The sequence below is a fragment of the Vipera berus genome (assembly GCF_964194415.1).
Source record: "Vipera berus genome assembly, chromosome: 1".
In the NCBI taxonomy this organism is placed as follows: Eukaryota; Metazoa; Chordata; class Lepidosauria; order Squamata; family Viperidae; genus Vipera; species Vipera berus.
In genome coordinates this window covers 176,699,422-176,722,692 of record NC_138202.1, presented here as the reverse complement: position 1 = coordinate 176,722,692, position 23,271 = coordinate 176,699,422, and the positions used below count along the sequence as shown (strand labels likewise).

The window sequence follows — 23,271 nt, the reverse complement described above, 5'->3', positions numbered from 1 at the left end:
GGCTGCTTGTCACCACTTGCGGCCGGACACCACGTGGCACATTGCATCAGTGCCACTGCTGGCGGCAGGAGGCCACATGGTGCTTCACGCTGGTGCTGCCACTTACGGGAGGACGTAGCGCATCCTCCTGCGAGCGGCTGCACCAGCATGAAACACCATACAGCGTCCTGCCATGAGTGGCAGCAACGGCCTGAAGTGCCACATGGTGTCCTGCTGTGAGTGGCGGCAGGGGTGTGAAGCACCAGGCGGCCTCCTGCCGCGAGCAGCGGGAATGGCCCAAAGTGCTGTGCAGATTCCTGCCATGAGTGGCGCCACTAGCGTGATGAGCCACGTGGCGCAACAAGTGTCAGGGCGTGGGAGGCATACTGCTAGCAGGAAGGTAAGCGGGTGTGGGGTACATGGGGCAACTCCACCCTCCCCACCCCCACCATAGCTTGAGTTTTAGGCATGTGCCTCACCCCATCTATTTTGTGGCAGCTATTTTGTGAGAGCATTTCAACATTCTATAGAGGCCCATTGTCTAATTCACTCAAAAATAAAATAAGAAATAAAATAAAATAATAAAATAAAATAAAATAAAATAATAAAATGATAAAATAAAAATAAAATAAAATAAAATAAAATAATAAAATAAAATAAATAAAATAAAATAAAATAAAATAAAATAATAAAATAAAATAATAAAATAAAATAATAATAAAAAATAAAATAAAATCCCAATTTCTTACCCATGTGTCGAATAAGCTGGGCCATCACTTTCCCCTTGGTGAGAGATGTTACACGAATGCTATTGTCCCAATGCCCTCCACTGAAAAGCAACTTTGCATCATGGGACATCACAAACAACTTTGAGGTAATTTCTAATCCTGGTGCAAAAGGACCACTGATGTTTCGTTGTGTTCTGGAAACAAATACTTACATTAGATCTACACTGTCCATTTATTAAAATGTATTATTGTTGCCCAAAATCATGAAGCAAGTTTCAGTACAAATAAAAGTGCAATATAATAAGTGCAACGATATAAGCATTTACCAAAGTGAGAATAAAGCACAAGTTTCAACTTCCAGCATAACAATTTCTATTTTCTTCCAGTTAGGAGAGGGCAAGACAGAGTATCCTGCTCAATCACATAATGACTGGTTGTGGTATACTATTATAACCAAACTCCCAATTCTTACCAGTAACTGTGCAGGTTTCTGACATCTGAACTGCGGATTTAAGATTTTATCATCCATTCTATCTATCCTTGGGAAAATGTCTAGAGGACAGTATAATGCTGATTAAATAGCAAAGAGGACATGAATTCAATGAGCCAGTTTACTAAGCCAAAATTAACCATGAGCCCATGGACTCCTTCATCAACATTCTCATCCTTCAGCAAAGTCTGCTGATTTCTTCAGATAATTTCCCACCGTATCCAGTTCTGAGCAGAAGCTTTCATCACCTAACCAAAAGCCTACTTTGCAGTTCAAAGCAGACAATAAATGCTGAATGTATGTGTGCATACATACAAACTTCTGCATGTATGCATATTTGTAGCTTGATTCAGATGGACATATTTGTACCTTCCTCTGGATAAACAGATGAAAGCCACAATGAAGAACTATGAAAATATTCTTTCTCTCTACTGCATATCCCCAATGAAGGATCACATCAATGCATTTTATAAAGTGGGCTCTAGTTTGTAAAATGCATGCCAAAATATGTCCCAGAAAATTATGTTTTTTACTCACTTGGGATTTGTTACTGTTTGATCCTTAAGGAAAGTGAAATAATTGGAAATATTTCGGTCATAAGGTAGCCATCCATGAGTCCCAATGATAAAGTTGAGATTCACTGTTACCTTCAGAAAAGAGTGTTTAAATTTTTAAAAATGAGATATAAACTTTGCTCACATCAATTATAAATACAATTTGTCTTTCCTCCGTGCCTTTACATCCGGCTGTTCTTTTATGAATCTTTGAATGATAGTTCTGAAAGTGAACATCTATGGGAATAGGGTGGTATATAAATTTAATAAAATAAAATAAAATAAACATCTATTGATTTTTATGTGTTTATTGCATTAAGATACTGCATCTACTCAGAAAACACTAAAACACAACAATCACACCAACCATGATCACAGATACCTTAACATATATTATAATATAATAAACTTTCTACCTTTGGACAGAAACAAGTTAAAGATTAATAATAAATTAACAACAGGCAACAAGTTAACAATTAATAACCAGTCGTTTTGATAATTTCCTATCAGACCTTCTTCCAGCATTTTTGCAAACATCACTCACCAAAAGTTCTGGACTTCCCTGTGACATGAAGGATCGGTATTGGTTCCTGGGAACAATGGCCTTAACAATAGGGATTCCATCACTGATTCCCTAAGGGGAAAACAGATGCTGGTTGGTGATGGTAAGTAGGACAAATCAATTTGATGTGGCATATGCATGTAGATGATGTTCAAATCTACATTAAATAGAGTATCTAGAATAAGTGTTTCTAATTCTGAAGTGTGATAGCAGAAGGAACTCCTAGATCTGAATCCCTTGCCCAAGTTTTGCTTGAACAGGCAGAAACAGAATTATGCTGAAGACGGAAGGTTCATTGTGTCTGCCTCCTCAATAAGAAGGAAAATGTGCAACTATCTATGTAATGATTGCTTTTACATTGCTACCTTTTCCTTCTCTCAATTGCCATATTTATCATTATCCTACAATATTGGTATAATCCAAATGTGTGTGAAATAAATCATATGAAGAAATAAAGAATGAACAGGAGCGTAAAAAAATCAGAGTATCTCTAAATACAATGAGGAACAGGAGATGGGACACTTTTCAAATTACATTAGGTGTTTTTATAATTACATTCAGTGCTTTTTTTGTAAAAGAAAAAGGTGCCGGAACTCACACACGTCATGCAACCTGCCTTGCCTACCCTACGAGGTTCCATCCAAAAAAGGTACCGGAACTCCGTTCTGAGCGTTCTATGACAAAAAAAGCCCTGAACATTAAATGTTCATTGGTACCTTAGAACTGTTTTTTAGAAAAAAGGCAATGCAATTATTATCTTCTGAAACCTACTCATCTAAATCAGTATGAATGTGGCTGTACTGCAAAATGGTACAGTATCCTCAAACTATTATGTAATTAATCTTTGACTGTTTTACAGCAGAACTGATCATCTGAGTTTATTGGTAACAAAGACAAACGGTTGGAATTTTCAGAAACATGCTTTGAAATAACCTATCTAAATAATAAGAACAGCAATAGTAATTCCCAAAGTACCAACAGTCTTGGCTTCAATGAAAGTAGACCAGCTTTGAAGTGAATGGGCATATTCTAGAGAATAAGTTGCAGTGAGGTCCACATAAGACTGTAGAGAGGTTGATTTCAAGCATACTCAGAAACATTTTATGATCTGCAGGGAAAATCTAATCCTCCTATCCAATCATTGCTAAATGGCTATAAAAATGTCCTGGGATCCTCATGCAATTATGGCTTGTGCTATGACTGACAAAAAAAAAACACCCTCCATCACCACAAAAAACATATTTAAAAATATTAAGAATATTTTCTTGTGGCTTAACACTTTGCCACAGTGTTGAAGTGGGAGCCCTCACCCACATAATATAGCTACAGCAGAATTTTAAAAGAAAGAAAAGAGAGCCATTCACAGCATCAAGCTCTGTTACCATGCCACAATGGTTAGAATGCAGTATTGTAGGGTAATTCTGTACACTGCCAGCAGTTCTATTCTCACCGGCTCAAGGTTGGCTCAATATTCCATCCTTCCAAAGTCGGTAAAATGAGGACCCAGATTGTTGGGGGCAATTAAGCTGACTCTGCAAACCGCTTAGAGAGGGCTGTAAAACACTACGAAGCAGTATATAAGTCTAAGTCCTATTGCTATTAGTATTACTATCCTCTGAGTGCCTTTGATTTCCCTGCTTTGCTTTGTTTCGTCAGATTTAAACAATGTTAAAGAGTGCTGTAGGTTCTTTGCATTTCCAGAAACTAAAAAAACTGTACAGATCTGTTTCTACTATCATTGTAGAAAATGTGTAATGCACTGTCTTCTGTCTCTATAGCCATCAAGTTTTTTGGACCCAGAATACATTTTTAGTTCACCCAATGATGTGGGAAATTGTTATTTTTATTTTCAAACACCCTAGAGGTTGTTTTTTTATAAATAATGTGGAACATTATCAGTTGCCAACTGATAACAAATATCTTTACCTCAATGAAGAAGGATTTTAGTTCAGGGAGATGCTGGAACAGATTGAGGGTGGAGTTTTCATTTTTGGTCTGCTTCTGCAGCACTTCCTCCGCAGATAATCTTGCTGGGTGGGGCTCCTAGAATAAGTCCACAATGTAATTACACAATGATTCTTCAACAGATTATTGAAATAAGAGGAATAAAGAGAATGTGATCTGGCACAGTGTGTGACTGTAAGGTATGACAAGGAGGTGTGGCGAGGCCTGAGGAGAAACCTCTGAAGCATGAGAACCATGACACATGGTCAAAGGCAGGCTACTCATGTGGAGATGGTACCTGAGACTCTTAGTACTTCCAAAGGATTTACCTTCAATAGCTGGCAAGGTGTTTGTCCAAAGTTGTTAATCATCCCTTCTAAGGCTTTTCTTTCTTTCTCATCAGTTAAGGCATCCAGGTCTACAGCTCCTGCAATGATAGTCAAATGACAAACAAAATAAAGAAAATAATAATCCATATGCTTTTCTGTACATGGTTTCACAAGTACGTATTACTTAATATTTCATCACTTGAAGTTGTTATAGGGAGAAATATATTTGCTTCCTCCCTTGCAGTTATTGTAATGTTTCTCCATGTAAATGTACAGCATCCTCTCTTTCTATCTGGTGTCCTTCAGATCTACTCAAGACTATAAACTCCAAAATGCATCAGGATAAGGAAAACCAAACTCTGGTAGTGAAAGAGCAGATTTCATGAGGGCCTAAATGCTAATTATGACCAAGGTCTGTGACCAATCTGCCCTATCCATTTCGATGCAACATGAAGCACTAGAATAAACCTAGTTTAGTATGATGAAAATGACTGACCCTTGGACCCGTGTGATCCCATTTGCTCCAGCATGGTTTATAAATGGTTTTCATTTTTTAAAATTATTCAGCCCTAGGAAATTCTGGTTATTCTTCAACTCTGATTAGTGGATAGAAAGCAACTTCATACCAGTTTAGATGACATGCTAAACTGTGACTAAATAAAAATAGAAGCTTCCAATCCCCCCGTATTCATAATGGAGCTGAAGAAAACTATTTAAGGTTCGAGGTGTATTTGGAGATTGATGTTACACACAGACAACCTCCCAAAGGGTATCCAATATCTGCTGTGAAGAATCATTTTATCATGAGAGACACAGATTTTTAAAAGTTGATGAATTTTAACCTTAGATTTTCTGTGGCAATCACATGGAGTCTAATAGTACCCTTTTCTGACTAAAACATGTCATTAACAAACATAAATTTTCATGAGCTGGATTTAATGTTATCAGATGCCTGGAGACTTCATGTAGTCTAGCCCAGGGGTCCCTAACCCCTAGTCCGTGGACCAGTACCGGGCCGTGGCATGCCAGCAACCGGTCCACACAAACAAGCAAAGCTCCCTCTGAAGGATGCAGGGAGCACACAAAAGCACGCATCCTCCGGTCCATGGAAAAACCTCTCTCCATGGAACCGGTCCCTGGTGCCCAAAAGGTTGGGGACCTCTGGTCTAGCCACTCTATGAATCTGTCAACACTCATGTCTGTTAATATAATTTGCTAGTCAGAAAAGGTTCTACTAGACTCTCCCTGACTTTTTTGCCACCCTAGACTCAACACTCTCCTCCTGTAGTGTCCAGTAAGAACTGACTGAGTGGAACACTCTGAAGGAGGATAAGGAAAACATTTCAAATAAAAACTTTTTATCACATCAATGTTGACACTTAAAAGTCAACTCGTGAAATCTTAAACGATCCATATATACGATGTAGGTAAAACGAAGCACTTGATTCATGGTGCTGGTGATGTCATGGACATGCCCATAAAACTATACAAAAATTGCTTGCCAGGATGTATTTTCAACTCTAATTTAGTTTACAATTCTGGGATTTTGCAGTTGCCTTCCATCCAATCCAGGTAGTCCTTCACTTTCAACAGTTTGTCTAGTGACTGTTCAAAGTTACAACAGCATTGAAAAAAGTGACTTATAACCATTTTTCATACTTATGGCCATTGTAGCATCACCATGGTCACATGGTTTATATTCGGATGCTTGACAACTGACTCACATTTATGACAGCTGAATTGCCCTGGGGTCATGTGATCACCTTCTGCGACTTTCTGACAAGCAAAGTCACTGTTACTAATTTAACAACAGCAGTGATTCGTTTAACAAATGTGGCAAGAAAAGTCATAGAATGGAGCAAAACTCACTTAACAAATGTCTCGTTTAGCAAAAGAAATTTTGGGTTCAATTGTGGTTGTAAGTTGAGGACTACGTGTATTAACAAGGTCTGATATTGCTTAGCTTTTTCTGGAGCAGCCAAAAGTCAGCTAGCTACTGCCACCTGTCACAAACACGATGTAGTGCATATATATTATCTCCATATAGTTCATCACTGACACATTGTTAATCATTCTCCCTAATTAACCATGTACAGGTGCTAATGCAAAATAATAGATAAGCCATTTAATACTATGCAGCACTAATCAAATGACACAGTTGTAAGATAGCAAATATTTGGTCTAGTGCAGGAGTGTGAAACTGCTGGCCCGTGTGCCAGATGCATCACAGCAAAACCGCGCCCACCCCATTGCCAGCAATGGCAAAAAAAGTTACGATATGTCACGACACATCACATGACGTTGCGAGTTTGACACTCCTGGTATAGTGCAACAGTTTATCCATGGCATAATCAAAGCCTACTGTGCATAATCAAAGCTTATTGTCCTCTCTCCTGCTCTTCTTTGGTTTAGCTTTTACAGCTACTATTAACCTTTCCATCACACATGATCCAATTATGTACCAAGAAAAGATGGGGCTTCATACCTTCATAGGTACAGTAGTAGAAGACATTCAGAGCTTCCACTGCAGCTGGCCCCCTTTGTTTATAACCAAAAATCAGATCTATCCATTCATGGAGATGAGCAGAGACATACTCTGATTCCTAAGACAGAAAGAAAAAAATAAGTTCAGTAACTAAGTTCTTCAAAGAAACTTCTACCCTTATTTTGGGGGGGGGGGGAAGCCTTTTTCCCAATATACTTTGTTCTTCATATTTACATTTACTGAAAAAGATCATCCTAGTTTTATGATAATGTTTGCACACATAGGAACTGTGAAATACAAGAAAATAAATCCAAGTTTCTGTAACAATTCAGGAGAAAAAAAATAGGTACCACAACAGGTACAATTGAATTCAGCTGTGGTAAAACCTCCAAGGACAGCTCAACAACTTACATCGCAAAAGAATTATAAAAAGATTTTTTTCCAAAACATTTGGCCAGATTACCAGATAATATCTACAAAATTTTAGTAATTAAATATTTAATTACTATCCATGGACCCAGATGGGTAGCTGTGCTTTGAAGAGCAATTACACAGTAAGCAGCATTGTGCTTGAGCCATCCAACTTTCAAATGTCATCTCTCAATATGGATTCTCTATCCAATTCTCAGCCCAATCAGATGTAAAGCCCTTCGAACAAAGAGTTATTAATGTGGCTGCTGAAGATGACATTGCAGCACTTAAATGTGTCAAGTGTCTGAAGCGGCTGGCTCAACTCAAATCAGCTTCCAGGTTAGAAAAATATCTAACAAATATCTTACATGCCTCAACATCTCCGAAGAGTTTTTTTCTAGAGCTCAATTTGAACATTGTAAGTCATGGGAGGTTTCATGGGGTCCCAACTGAAGAAAGATTTTGCATTTGTGGGGCACCAGCCACTGAAGACACTGAAAACATTCTTGTCAACTGCAAATTTTACTTTCCAGAAACGACCACTTATTTAGCTCCTTATTTCAAAACTAAAAAATACTGGGGCACCCAAGAGAAACACTCTTATTGCAGGGAACAAACCTGCAAATCATTAATACAATTGCCCTCCTCATTTCAAAGGCCACTTCAAAGAGGACAGAATACCTTGATTAGATTGAAATTAACTATAGGGATGACGATATAGTATGAATTTACATTTTTATGTACATTTTTGCATCAGTTTTATATATTTGACACAGTCAATTGATACTATTAAGTTCTCCTCCTCCTCCTCCTATTTTACCTTATACTATTTTATCTTACCTATTTATCTTCAATTTATCATGTCTACTATATTTTATTCTGTTTTATCTCACTTCACTGTATCTTACCTCATTTTATTATATTTTACTGTGGTTGATACTTTTGTTTCATATGCTTGATTGATTAATCAACATAGTATATTGTATTGTATCAATAACAATGAAGAGAGAAAGGCCACTGAACATCATTTTACATGATTATGAATACTATTCATTAGTGAATACCATACTTAAAAAAATTATTTATTTGTATCCACCTTTTATTATTTTTGCAAAATACTCAAGGCAGCAAACATATTTAACACACCTGCATTTCATTTCTGTCAATTTACCCACGTACAGTACACTGATGGTCCTTTGTGCTAAACACACATTTTAAAATCTTACATTATCTCTCCAGAGGGACTATAACTTACCAATGCTTTCCTATGTTTGAAAATGAAGTCTTCTGGAGAATGTGCCCATTTTGGTAGGATGACATCATTTACCTCGTCTTTTGAAATCTGGAGCCGACCAAAATTGAAACCTGCAGAGTGGCAATAGAACAAAAGGATTTCAGGTGCAATTAAAATGACAACATGTTTATTAGAAGTTACAGTTTTCTAAGCCAGATACCACTGAAGGAGAAGACAGAAGAAAAATACTTAATCAGGAAAATCTCACATTTTATTTTAAATAGAAATGGCTTCTCTGAATTATGTAATAGAATAACAGCAATTGTAATAATATGGCAAAAGTGTAGTTTAGGAATTTTTGAATGATAAATCAGATTTTCTATTCATTCTGTAATCACAGGATCAGAATATTAGCCAGTGTGTGCAGAAGAGGAGGCAGAGCTGGGGGGAAGAGGAGGCAGAGTAAAACATAGCATTAGTTTGGAGTCTTTGCGTTAACACAAGAGCCCAGCCCCCAGCTCTTGAATTCTGTTGACTCTTATCTAATGCCAAGTTAGTGCTGACTGTTAGTTAACTAGATTCTTGTATATAGACTTCAATCATTCATGCTGCGATCCACATGAATGGTCCTGATTCTTTGTGCCTGACAGATTGTTACTTAAACAATAAATGAGAACCCATTGTTATGTGCAGTTCATTATTGGTTTAACTTCTTACAATTTTGATTCTCTAAGAACTCTGGGAAGTAGAAAAATTCTGGAATTAGCTCATTCACATCATTTGGATTCTCCATGAGAGCTTGCCAAGTAGCAGGAATGGAATGGAACTGTCGATCCGCACAGTCAAATCTGCAGAGAAAATACAAAGGAAAACTCCCCTATTACACATCAGATTTCCACTACAATTCCATTTAAATAATGGAATTGCATTTAACTTTAGCTCAGTGCTCTTCCTATAAATCAAATATAGGTACAATTTTTTTTTTAAAAAAAGTAGTATACCTATTTATTTCAATCCAGGGATAACAATGCATATCTGGAGCTACATATCATTTGCATGCAGTCCTGCATCACTTTTGAATTAGAACACAAAACTTGTTCATTCAAGAACTCTACTTAGCTATTAGCATATAAATGAAGCTCTAGATAGCAGCAAATTGCATGGAGGAAGACCATGTGTGGCCATTACAAAATTTGCCAGGAAATTTGGACATCACCAAGATGCTAAGATTACCTGGCAAAGTATCAGAAAGCCACTATTGGCTCATAACTTAAACATCTTATCATTACACTTTTTAATATTTTAAACTGCCCAGAGTTAGTTAGTAAAATAGGTGGCCAATAAACTTTATAAATAAACAAACAAATAATATTTTTGTTTCATTGGAAAGAAGGCTTTTTTCTTTGCTTCCTCTACTCAAAGGACCTACTGTATTTGCAGCTCCTCTGAATTATACGCAAGGGTGCTTCTCTTCTGAGAAATAAACGTTCTACTCTAAGTATGTGAAGAAATGATACCTTGTTCACTTTCAAGGAAAATAATACATTCTGCAATTCTACCATTATGTAAACAACAGAAATTTATACATCTCTTAATATCATACCTCCCACTCTGAAGCTGGATATGCAAAGTGGTAAAAGGTTCAACACGAATGAGGTAATGTATGACTCCAGCTGCATTGGAATAGTGAGTCCCATAGTGAAACTTGTCAATAATTCCAAGGGGGTCTTCAAAGTTATCATATCTTTACAAGAAAAAAAAGAAAAATAACACATTTTCATAACTGTGAATCTATTGGAATTTATTATTTTATAATTATAATAATAACAGAGTTGGAAGGGACCTTGGAGGTCATCTAGTCCAACCCCCTGCTCAGGCAGGAAACCCTATACCATTTCAGACAAATGGTTGTCCAGTCTCTTCTTAAAAGCCTCCACTGTTGGAGCATTCACAACTTCTGGAGGCAGGTTGTTCCACTGATTAATTGTATCAACTTCCTTTTTTCATCACAATTTTATTAGTTTACCCTCCATGTCCAATCTGAAAAGGCTGTGACAATTTTAAAAACTCTTATCCTAAATATACCTATCAATGAACATTTGCTGTCTTTAATTCTTCACTGCCATCTGAACAATACATTCCACTTACTAGTTGGAACAGAGGAACAAGCATAAACATCAAGAAGCGAATGCATAATAAGGACAGTTACCGTAAATACATCAATTAAATGATTATTTCAAAAGAAATACCTTTCCTTTACAGCCCTCACATTCTTTTCATTCACTGCACCAATAGGTTTAGACAAATCCCGAAACACTGCAGGATTATTTAAATCCAATTCTTCTGAAGTATAATCCTGCAGGATCCATGGAAACTTGAACAAAAAGGAAAACAAATCTCGCATTTGTTTTTTGATAAAATATAATATTGTATCTAGTTAGAAATAACAGACATAAACAATACTTACAACCGGATATTGTGCAAGATCATTGTAGGTTCGTCCTGCCATAGTATTTAACTGAATGAGGTAATCAAAATTGGATATTTCTCTGTTCACCCATTTCTAAATAAAGAAAGCCCAGTGTTGAAGCTAATGTTGTGTAAAAAGAACTAGTGATGCATTTTAGCATAATTCAAGCAAACAAAATGGCAAAATTAATGTAGCATTCATGTTTATTCAATTGTTTATGTCACCGTACTCTTTCAGCCCAAACAGAACTACAACCATAAACCATTAAAAAATATTTTAAAAAATCATATTATTGTTGCTTTCCTATGCAATCGCACAAACTTGACCTGCAGGAGAATGCTCCATTTAGGATGAGGTTGTATAAAATAAAGCTACTATTAGTTTTGTCATCATCAGGAAAAAAATAGATTTCATCCTATATACATAATAATTTAAAGTTTATTGTATTCTTCAAGTGACAAATTATTTTTAACAGAGAATAGACTCAGAAATAGAAGAAGTTGCCATTTAAATATTACATTTATCTGTATTTTTAAAAATTAGCTCAGACACCAGCTGAGGGAGCTATTATACCAAGCAAAAAGAGACATGAATTATTTTTAATGTCCCCCACATTCAGGTTAGTACCCTACCTGAGTTAATCCAGAAGCTTTGAATAATTCTTGGGGAGATCTGGTCCCACTAATATTTTGAGAACACAGAGACAGAATTCGGCTATACACTCTGTTTCTTGTCTACAACAATGAAAGTACATAGGTTAATTTATTGAATAACATCATCAGAATTTCCCCATTTTCTCATTTGGGCTTGCTATTTTGGCAATCCAATTGTGAGGCTAATCCATGCAATTCAATTTATCATTTCCTTATGCATCTCAATAAATGCTATTACATTATTTAAAAGTGCTTTGCCTCAAAATGGGTCATTTCCAGCAAGAATGGGCCACTACGCTAAGCGCTGAAGAAGGAAGATGTTAAAATCAATGTTGGTTTTCTTTCTTATACCTGCTTAAAACATGGTATTTAAACTAGATACTTTGGCTTTCATTATTAAACATGTCAGCTGACCATGAAAAAAAAAGTTAAATATGCACCTAAGATCCTAATATGAAACAAGACCTTTCAATTACTTTACCATCCAAGCTGGGTTCATTTTTAGGGCAATCAGGAACATTGTTGAACTGAACCCATTCATCTGTTCACAGGAGATCTCCGGCCACAATCACCCAGTAATGAAACATGTATTTTAGGGATTTTTCTCAAGGTATTCTGTGCAAGAAACATGTAAAATTACATACCTCCTTTTTAAAGTTAAGGAAGTAATTAGTCTGGTCAATAAAGAAGATCTCCAAAGCCGACCTCCTCAAATTATAACGGCGCAAGTGAATCTCTCGAATTTGAGAAAGAGGCCATTTAAAATCAAAACCTACACCTGGATATAGAAGAAGAATTTCAGTTTATTCTTAAGGTATATGATAATTATGAAAGTCAAGAAGGTCTGGTGACATGGTTGGAAAAGTAAAAACAGCTAACTGGAATGAGCCAAAATAGAAACCTTACTAAAAATCATGGCAGGACTGAACAACCAGGGGCATCGGGATCATATCATTTCAAACTACCCTTTTGTAGTCCCCTGTCACCAAAAACCAATAGTATAACATTTATCAATAATTAAGATATGAAACAAGATATGAAACAAGTAAAAACTGTAGTATAAGTTCTAAAATAGCTGCAATCCATTAAACAAAAAAGAACAAATAAAAAATAAATGTGCTCCAATAGCCTCCCCCTTGCCCGCCCCAAAGAACCTATACACCCCAGGAAGCAGATAAAGGCAAGCTGAAGTGTGAAGCTGCATTGTGAGAGGCTGGAAAAGGGGCTGGGGAGCACTTTCAACTTGCCTTCTTATAAATGGATGTTTACCATGGCAGCCATTTTGAGAAAGTACTAATGTCACATCCCCCAAATCATCAGCCACAAAAGATTGCGGATCCCCAGAACTTAGGGGAAAGTTTGGCAATCGGCAATATTTTCCTCTACTGCAATGCAAATGGAGCATTCTAGATTATAAAACATTTGAAATCTTTCTTCCAGAAATTCATTCCAGTGTGAAAGACTGTATGTAGCCAATTAACTACAAAACACAGAGTGGTGCAACGGAAGTCCAGAAGTCTCACCTTCTTCTTTTTCAATGCTGCCATCACAGAAGTAAATGTGATATGTTGTGACTTCCAGCCTGCCAGGTATTATATTCATTATTGTAATAAGTTCACAGTCTTCTGAGAGCACAAGTTTTTCTTTTTGACCCTGCTCTTCCTTTTCACCCCTGCAGCAGAAATATCAAATGACAGGCTTGATTAGCTGGATAATACAAAAATTACAAAACAAGGTATCAGCATTTCTTACAAAATAATCAGTATTTGAGCCTCCTAAGCAAATGGTCCATCACTAAGTACTAATTAATAAAAAGACCGATTACTATCAAATAGGATTAGCGTTGTTTTTGCTCTGTACCTTAAAACAAGGGGGAAAACACTCCTTAAGAAGAGAAAACCTGTAACAAATTTATCATTTCTAAGTTACGAACACTGAGAACTTATTTATTACACTGCCAGCGCAAGAGATGCTCTACATAATTCCTAAACTATATTTTACTTAGATCTTTATATAATTAGAAGAAAATATGATTTGTGCATGTAGTTTTTGAAACAAAGTATCTGCATATAGCAATAAAGTAAGAGGGTAGGCAAGTTGTAAGTAAGTAAATAAATAAAAGTTTTGTATGAACTTGGTTAGCAGAAGAGATGTGGTATTAGTCCATATTTAATATCTATGGCCAAATTAGAAAAAATTCCAAAGAATATTATATTTAATTTTTTAAAAACTATATTTTAAAAAATCACGATATGAAACATTAAAAGTATTTGTTTCCTGTGACAATTTTGTAATCTGTTTTCTTATGAATAGTTTTTAAAATTTTTGAGAGATATTTTTTCCTTTGGGATAAAACAAATTTTGATCTTTCAGAATGCAGCTAACTTTGAACACTCTAACATATTAGGTGGAATGTTTCATTCCAAGCTTAAAAAAAAGATCTTTCCATTTCATGCACATTCATGTCTGAATTTGAATAGATTTTGTAGAATGTGGAGACTGGTTAAAAAAAAACACCATGATGAGCAGGCCCACAATATGTCCCAACCATATTCTTTGGAACCTGGTTCTGAATTCACATACTCTTCTACATACATATTTGTACTGGATGCTGGATCTTCATCTGGCAGTTCAAGTATATCATCTTCCATATCGCTGACTTTTACTTGCTTCACTGCCTCCAAAAGCAAAGCTTCCCTTGATGGTGGCATCTGTAACATTCCTTGAAAGATGAAGTGAAGATATCCAATTAAGCAAGTAAACTTCTATTAGAGCATGTATCTCAATGAATAAACATGAAGAACGTTGAATTAAATGAATAAATGAATAAAATAAACATGAAGAACTCCTAGAACTAAGGAGGAATTTCCTGACAGAACAATTAATCAGTGGAACAACTTGCCTCCAGACGTTGTGGGTGCTCCAACACTGGAGGATTTTAAGAAGAGACTGGACAATCATTTGTCTGAAATGGCACAGGGTCTCCTCCTTGGACTAGAAGACCTCCAAGGTCCCTTACAACTCTGTTATTCTGTAACAATGCCTTGGCATCATAGTAGGACTCCTTTTTCTCTCTCTGCACATGTAATACCTATGCAGAAAGGATTATTACTTGGTAGCCATTAAGATAAAGAGACAACGGGGGCTCCCTAATCTAACATCCTCCAAGAGGAGGGAGAACAATAACTACCTAGGAATAATGTTCTCATAAAAAAAGGCTCACTTAATATTTGCAGGTGCTGCCTGCTGGAGATCCTGTTTTCTCTAGAGATAAAAGTAATCGGCAAATCTTTGGCAAAGATTCCACTATCTAAAGTTATATCAAATCCCTGATAAAGTAGGCTACCAAGCCATCTTCATGTGTGATGGTTTATAACCCCTCTCTTTTAAGGATTTCCATGTAGACTCAAAGTTCTGGGGGGACACGGACAATTCCTGGCTTTGGAGTCCAACCACTGCTGTCCCTGAGGTTCTTGACATACTGAAAGGATGTAGATTATCATACCCTTCTCTGTTAACTCTCTTAATTAATTTTAATTTACTTTTATTTCATTCAATAAAATTATTCTGGGTTATTTCACACTGGTATGAGCCTATTTCCTTCAAATCCTAAAAAAAACAACCTACTGGTTTCTGTTTGTCTACTGGACTGCCAACACAATCATTCCTCCCTCCATAGAAAGGTTCCTATTAAGTCACATGATTCTATTTATATTATAGTGCAATTTTAGCAGATAAGCAAAAGCAGATTTGCTGAGAAAAGGGAACACTTTTAACACAAAAAGAAAAGAGAATTTTCTATACTTGACAGAAATTAAAAAGTCCGGTGAGAAATCAGGATTGCATATTTTAAAGAGCCAAGACAATAGCTAACAAGCATCATAGCCACTTGGCCTCACCTAGATTATCCCTCAGGGCACTGGCCTCCTGGTGAGAATTGAAATTGTAATTTTGCACTAATTTTAGCCTCATTCGTGAATAGTTTTCCACATTTGAAAGTTTCCAGTGAACGAGATGTGGCTTCCTGATGAAAGGAATATACCAAAAGAAATTGAACAACATTAGGCATGTGAGATTACTGTTTGTACTGAAAAGAATGACAAGACGTGAACACAAGATTTTTTTAAAAAATTGCAGCAATTAGATTTTCTTTTTTGTAATTTTTTTTTCTCCATACTGTTCCAGGGGAGGCATGAAGATCCCTCTAGTTGGGGAAAATAACTTGATTCTTTCTTATAAAAAATGACCTCCAAGCAAGCTGAGCTGGGTCTGTTTGTTATACTAGAACATATAGGGAATTTTCTAGCTCGCTTTGAGAATTATAATTATGAATTATCTCTGCCAACAGCTCAAAGCAGTCCCAAAAAAACAGGCGGGGGAAGGGGGGTTCCACTAGGCATTTTTATTGTGTGTGAAGTCAAGGCTTCAACAGGAGTCATGAAATTTAATGGACTGACCATGATATCTCAAAGCTTAGAGTGAGCAGAATTCCATTTGGTAGGGTCTACTTTTTTCCTTTAGAATTCTAAGTTTAATCAACTGGAGGGAGGGAGGGAGAGAGAGAGAGAGAGAGAAGAGTGAGGGGGGGGAGGATATTCTTTTTCTTGTTTTATTGTTCAGCCACATGCCTTGCTCTAGAAAAGGTAAAGTATGCTCCAAGGAGAAAGAAAACATGCTGATTTCCCATACCTTTCAGCCCAAGGGCCTTGTTCACAGGTAAGGTAAAGTTTGGCAGCTCTCCACTGTCTCAGAGTTGTTGTGTGCTGATTATTTAACTGTTTTAGCATGCCATTGTAACGCATATTCTCCTGCCGTGCCCTCCGGTTAAATGGCTCTACAAAAAATTCCTAGAGACAGAAACATACATAATAAATCTTAAAGAAGTGCTTAGGAAGGCTAGAACAAAGGACTTGAAAAACCTGTTGCATGAGGGCTTACTGTAATAACAAAAATAATAATCCAAATTGCATATAATATGTAGAAGCAAATGTATTTTTTGAGTCATTAGCCAGATAAAAATATAACTCTGTGCATCACCAGTCCAAAAAAACAAATGTACCTGAGGCAAACCTTTGAATGAAAAATTGATTACAACAGCAGCCGAAAGAGAATTAGTGTTAAGAGTTCTGTCCCTTCACTGTCAAAGATATAATATTGATGAAAGAAAAATGGTTGGCACCATGTCCTACAGAATCCAGTCTTAAAATGCAGGCAGTCCTCGACTTACAACAGTTTGTTCGGTGATTGTTCAAAGTTACAATGGCACCAAAAAAAATGACTTATAACCATTTTTCACTCTTATGACTTTTGTAGCATCCCCATGGCCATGTGATTTACATTCAGACGCTTGACAACTGGCTCATATTTATGACAGTTGAAGTGTCCCAGGGTCATGTGATCATATTTTGCGACCTTCTGACAAGCAAGGTCAATGGGGAAGCCAGATTCACTTAACAACCGTGTTACTAATTTAACAACTGCAGCAACTCACTTAACAAATATGGCAAGAAAAATCAGAAAATGGGGCAAAACCCACTAAACAAATTTCTCATTTAGCAACATAAATTCTGGCGTCAACTGTGGTCGTAAGTTAAGGACTACCTCTATTGCCATCCTCACATGATTTTCTTGCTCAGGGAAACTCCTGAAAAAGTCACCCAGGTTTTACCTGAAATTTGAGCTTGCTTTCTCCTCTCTCTCGTTCCCGTTTATGAATGTTGACCATGAGGGCCTCAAAGCAATCCTTCCAATAGAGCGCCATCCGTTCATTGCCATCACTGAAAATGCTCAGCTCGTACTGCTTCATATTAGGGGTAATCTAGTTCATAAAGGATAAGAAGTTTAAAACACACTCCCTTTTTTGGAGAGAAAAAGCATTTTAAGAAATCACAACTTACATATTTATCGATGTAAGCTTGCCATTCATCAGTTCTACAATAGTCCTGGAAGTCCTCAAAAAAGGAAGGGCTTCCATTAGTAGAAGGCAAGGAAGGCAAGTGCAAGTTCATGAACAGAAGGTCATATATTTTGGAAATAAGAGTTCGCACTAGAGGGATCAAGAAGGAGTAAGTTTCAGTCTTTTCTTGGATTGATCTGCTCAGGATGCCTTCCAGTTTTCCCAGCAGATAACAGGATTCCGCTTGGTTCTCCAGTACTTTGGTCTGAAGAAGGGTGTTGAGCTTGGCCGCAGCCATTGCACAAATCTGGAGCAGGGGCAAACAGGAAGAAAAACGACAGTCCACCAATATAAATAACAAGTTACAGGTATGCATCTTCCCCCAAAAGTATTTCAATTCTCCACTTGCATCTCTTCAAATCTCATACATTTTGGGGTCCTAGGGCAGATTTGAAATTTTGAGAGCACCCTAAAGGGACTATAATGAAATGTTTTTGATGGTGGTTGTAGCCAATCACAAGACACTCATTTACTAGAAGACAGACCACTCACTGCGCTGAAGCCTCTGCAAGGGCATTTCTGTGCTCTAGAGGCATTAATGAAACTTCAGGTATAACTTGAGGCTGATGTTTGTGTTGCAGTTTGTTGGTTCCCATTTGATATCATTGTCCCAAGATAAATTAAGTAGAGCAGGAAGCTTAGCAGGAAGCAAATTATTACATAAGGGAAGAATTCACATTTGCCTTTTCTCTTTATAACTCAAAGCATTGCACACATATTCCTGACTTTCGGTTGGCTCAGGTCTTATTAGTTGTTATTATGATAACCATGTAAGCACAACTCAATAAAATTAGATATATCAAAAGCATTTATTAGTGCAACCAAATTATATATTGATTATTAGCATATGCTCACCATACAATGTATTTATTGTTTGTTTATTTATGTTTATATTCAAGCCTTCTTTCAAGAAGTCTCAGAAATATATACAGCTTCTTCCTGAATCCTTTCAAAGTCTCTCTAAGGAAGTTAGGCTAAAAAAATGACATTCTAAACCAGGGTTGTCAAACTGGCGGCCCACGGGCCAGATGCGTCACACACAGGCCACGCCCACCCCAACTCTGTAAAGACAAAAAAACCTTGTGATATGTCACGATACGTCACGTGATATGATCGAGTTTGACACCTGTCTTCTAAACTAATGATAAACTATGATTTATTATGAAGAAAATACTGTGATGAAGCTCGGGTTCACAATTTCTCCAGAGATAGATGGAATTAATATAAAGGACATTTACCATCTGAAACAAATCAGTGGCCTAAACAAAAGAATGGGACCATGGTTTGTACAATAACATATTCTAGTCAGAGAAAGCAGAAGCTGTTACTTTTTCCCAAATTGTATTTAAACATTCTCATACATTTATACATTGATCAATTACACTTTAAATCCACCCAAGTACCAAAGTTAACTTTTATTGGTGTGTATTAAGGGGAAAAAAGTAAAGATGTTCACACCCCAAATTTGACAGAAAAGAAAATCAAACTTTTATCATATTTGTACACAGAAACCTTCAATAATGGAACACACCTGTAAATTATCTTGTCCAATGAATCCAAGAAGCAGCTGGATCTGTACTTGATACAGCTTCACGTTTTCTAGGCCAGAAGAGTACCAGATTGACAAAGTATCCATGAGGGTCACCAGTTCTTCCAAAAGCTGTGCAAAATCAAATCCAGAATTAAGACAAAAAAAGTTCAGAATGTAAACTGAGGAACATTGAATGCATTGCCTAGGACACAAGAAAACATAATGTTCAATTATGTTCTTTTAAAGTTTTTCTATTCTCTCACAATTAAAACTATATAATGATTGATGAAAACTACTATAGAACTAGAATGACCCAAGTTTGATTATTTGACAATGGGAGGATTTTGGTAGATTTTACTCTCATTTGTTGATGATCGGAAGAGTTGGAAAATATTTTTTATGTTAAACCCTTGCTAGGGAAAAGGGATCCTTATTTTTTCCACACCTGGTTAAACGTTTGAAGGTGAAGAGTCACACAGTGTCATAAAGCAGAAGCCAATGTGATAAAGCAGTGAGTACAGTATTGTTGGGCAGGGACTATCCATAATGGAAAATCATTGGGTGACTTTGGAGTCAATTGCTCTCCCTTACCCCTAAGAAGGAGGCAATGGTAAATCACTTCCAAAAATGTTGCCAAGAAAGCTGCATGGATTTGTCTGGATAATCACAACAAATCAAGACTGACTTGCACAGACAGATCATAACTGACCTAGTCAGGTCTACTTATGGACAACACTGTCACCTAAAAAGGAAGGAGGGGAAAAACTGAGAAAAGAATACTGGTGAAGTAATTCAACTGTTCATTTCACAGATGTTTTGTAAGTAGAAGGCAAATGTCAAGCAGAGAATAGAAATTGCCAAACAGCAACATTTGTTATCACTGTTTGTTAATTTCTTCCTCACAGAATCTTCGATTAAACCTTAAAATATATTTCTTGATTAATCTTCAAGTTTTTAAATACTTACATTTAACAATTAAATTTGGAAAAAAATATTCTTAGAGAATTTACCAAATACTCCAACAATATTTGGGGGCAAATCCATGTAGATTTAAATGTAGCTGTTTAAATCCCTTTCTTGTATTTTCAAAGAGGATGAAAATGTATTAAGAAAGGGCACTTGATAACATATTTCCAAAGCTCTTGCTATATAGTTTCATACTGACCTTTTCTGTCCAGAGTCTTGAATTCACAAGACCTTCTGCTTGCAGGAAATCCTGAACAATGAACAAGAGCCGGAAAGCATGTTCAGCATACACCGGGAGGGATTTGGCTTCTCTTGTGTCAGTGACTGCCCACTCCAGCATCTTCTCTAGCAAACTAAGTTAAACAGAAAGAGGTGGCACAAAATAAGCAACTTTTGTGAATGTTAGTTACTGATGGAAAGGCAGCAGGAAAACAGAACTAAACCCAATGTTGTTATTATCTAGCGTTGGCCACCGCAACCAAGAAATTATATTCTGTGAAAATAGTCTAGTTATGTTCTCGGATGTTATACAAAGTTATGTTCTATCTTAATTTTCAAATGAATTACTCTGGATTGTCAAACAGAACAGTTCCCATGAGAAAGTCCCATTGTTTTAAAGGGCTGCTCTTGTTGAACCAAAAAGCCCCTATCTTCCTCTCTTTTTGTACAAGCCTGGACACCTGGCTCTGCCAGTTGCCCTTGGGACCCAACATGGGGGTACCATACTGGAGGTGGCTACTAGAATAATAGCAGACCTCCAACCTCATCCCATCCCTCTGGCTCCCTCCTGGCCCATCTTTTAATTCATATTGCTGTACTTTCATTATGTTTTATTGTTATATTTACATTTTTTTATAATTTTTATTCAAGAACCAAACCATTAACTCACATGGTCTGATTTGTCATACTATTGCCATATCATTTTGCACATGGGGATAACCGTAAGAATTATAATACATTGGAAATAGAGCTACCACTGATTTGTGAAATATGTGCCATTTACTTTACTGAATACTGTAAGGACAGACTCAATTTAAAAAAAAGAGGCAACAAAGATACTTTTGAGCAATATGGACAAAATTTATAGCACCTTTTTCCTTCTCTTTAAAATTTTTACACCATATGTGGTGTTTATACTGTTAATTAACATCATTTCTCTTTTCTGCTTTCCATTATGATTTTTTTCTTCCCATAAAACAAATTTTGAAAAAGTAATAATTTGACCTACTTGAGTTTGATCTCATCTGATGGTCGTAGTAATTCATTAGAGATGCCCAATTTGGTCAGTGCAGAAAAAACTTGACCCTTCTCAGTCCAGGCTGCATCATCTGATCTTTCGATGCCTTTCCACATCACACAAAGCAAAATATCTGTCAGAAGCTGAAGGAGATCTTCTTCGCATGCCTAGAAAAAAACATGACATGCATTTTAAAAGATTATACTATTTTTGAAAAACATCTTCCTAATTTTACTTATAAAGAGCAGATCAATTCCATTTCATAACAAAGATTCACAGCTTATATTAAAAACTGCTGGTATTACAGATTCTAAAATGACAATAGGCAGCTTTTTTGACTGGTGAGGGCCAGAAAACTATACAATCACATCTGACATTATTTTTTTTAAACAAAGAAAAGGCAACATATTGAAAGGGGCAGCCTTATTAGGTGCAAAGTGCAAGAAATTAAAAATAAGAAAATAAATCACCCAGAGCAATTTGCATGGACAGTTCTAAGATGCATCTCTCTCATTCATTCATTCCTTTCATTTATTCCTTTCATTCACTCATTCATTCATATTGATTTGTTGAAAAAATGCACGTCACCCATCTTACACAATGCAACCTTAGATGGCAACCATCAATCAAGCCAGTATAAATACAATTAAAATTAAAAACCATAATGCTCCAACCAAAGCATTTCTAAAATATTAGGAGAGAAGGGGCTTTATGGCTCTTCCAAGAGATGCACATCTGGAAACTGGCTAACTACTTGTCTGCTTACACTCTCAAGCAGCCCAGATGGAGGTAACAGCCAGACTTGAGAGAGAAGCAGAAGCATCAAGTGCGCATTTATGTTACACCGGGGATGTCTCACTGAATTCTTACTGTTTGATGTTATTTTTTTTAAAATCAGAACAACCCAGCAAGGAGGTGTTTTAGCCATGTACCTCATGAATTTCAAATAAGGAAAGATCAGCAGCAAATACCAGCTCTTCTGCAGCATTTGGTTCTTTGTCAAGCTGTCCAGAAAATGTCTTTGTATTCTCAATAGGAGAAGGGGTGCTGGGCAGACTATCAGCCATCTGGCTCCCACTTTCACCCAGTTCGTAAGAGTCAACACTTGAGAGGTCTAAGCTTAAATGTGAAGGATTCTTCTGCCACAAGTCCTCCTGATCCTCAGGCCTAAATGACATCTCCCCCATGGAAGTATCCTCCATCACTGTCGCAGATTTGCCGTCTTCTAAGCTCCACTGATCACAGGAACCATTAACAGATGCAAAACTGGCACCATCTTCCTCATCAGCCTTGGAAGTACGACACTGTTGATGGTCTTTTGCAGACGCACGCTTGTCATCTCCTTTAGTAGAGTCACTTTTGGTGTCCCTCACCCCATCCCTGACATCAGCATGCTCTTTCAGGAACAGTCGAGACAGTGTCTCCTGCCACCCAAATTGCTGAGAAATCTGTTGTGCTGAATCTTCTTGGGCATGTAGGATTTGCAAAAGCTGCCGAAAACATGGATTCAAATACAATACATTGTAAGAGCTTTGTGTTCTAAGATTTATTTTTGTTTCCTGAATGAAATAAAATAAAATAACTTTCTCAGTTTCTTATACATCTACTTATCCTTCTTTCTGTTAAAGACCTATAAACTAACATTAACTAACTCTTAACATTAACTTAAGAGCCAGGGAAGCGTTAATTGAACATGTACATTGTAAGTACTAAGCTAAATAGAACCATCTTTAGAAAAGCCC

General features: G+C 36.8%; 1 protein-coding gene across 3 annotated transcripts in view; it reads right to left on the bottom strand.

Moving 5' to 3' along the window:
- Positions 1–23,271, bottom strand: part of NBEAL1 (neurobeachin like 1) — a gene marked incomplete at its 3' end in the record, with an annotated part of 103,728 nt that overhangs the window by 13,921 nt on the left and 66,536 nt on the right. For all 3 annotated transcript variants that reach the window (XM_081339542.1, XM_081339543.1, XM_081339541.1), the window contains 23 exons: positions 22,462–23,019; positions 21,521–21,696; positions 20,492–20,645; positions 19,327–19,455; positions 17,737–18,042; positions 17,508–17,657; positions 16,529–16,686; positions 15,739–15,863; positions 14,435–14,561; positions 13,363–13,511; positions 12,484–12,617; positions 11,819–11,920; positions 11,184–11,279; positions 10,966–11,090; positions 10,320–10,460; positions 9,434–9,564; positions 8,738–8,847; positions 7,072–7,189; positions 4,587–4,684; positions 4,240–4,356; positions 2,296–2,385; positions 1,735–1,844; positions 729–901 (listed from right to left, as the gene is read on the bottom strand). In XM_081339542.1, the coding sequence (XP_081195668.1) occupies positions 729–901; positions 1,735–1,844; positions 2,296–2,385; positions 4,240–4,356; positions 4,587–4,684; positions 7,072–7,189; positions 8,738–8,847; positions 9,434–9,564; positions 10,320–10,460; positions 10,966–11,090; positions 11,184–11,279; positions 11,819–11,920; positions 12,484–12,617; positions 13,363–13,511; positions 14,435–14,561; positions 15,739–15,863; positions 16,529–16,686; positions 17,508–17,657; positions 17,737–18,042; positions 19,327–19,455; positions 20,492–20,645; positions 21,521–21,696; positions 22,462–23,019 (3,577 nt within the window). The remainder of the gene's footprint in view (positions 1–728; positions 902–1,734; positions 1,845–2,295; positions 2,386–4,239; positions 4,357–4,586; positions 4,685–7,071; positions 7,190–8,737; positions 8,848–9,433; positions 9,565–10,319; positions 10,461–10,965; positions 11,091–11,183; positions 11,280–11,818; positions 11,921–12,483; positions 12,618–13,362; positions 13,512–14,434; positions 14,562–15,738; positions 15,864–16,528; positions 16,687–17,507; positions 17,658–17,736; positions 18,043–19,326; positions 19,456–20,491; positions 20,646–21,520; positions 21,697–22,461; positions 23,020–23,271) is intronic.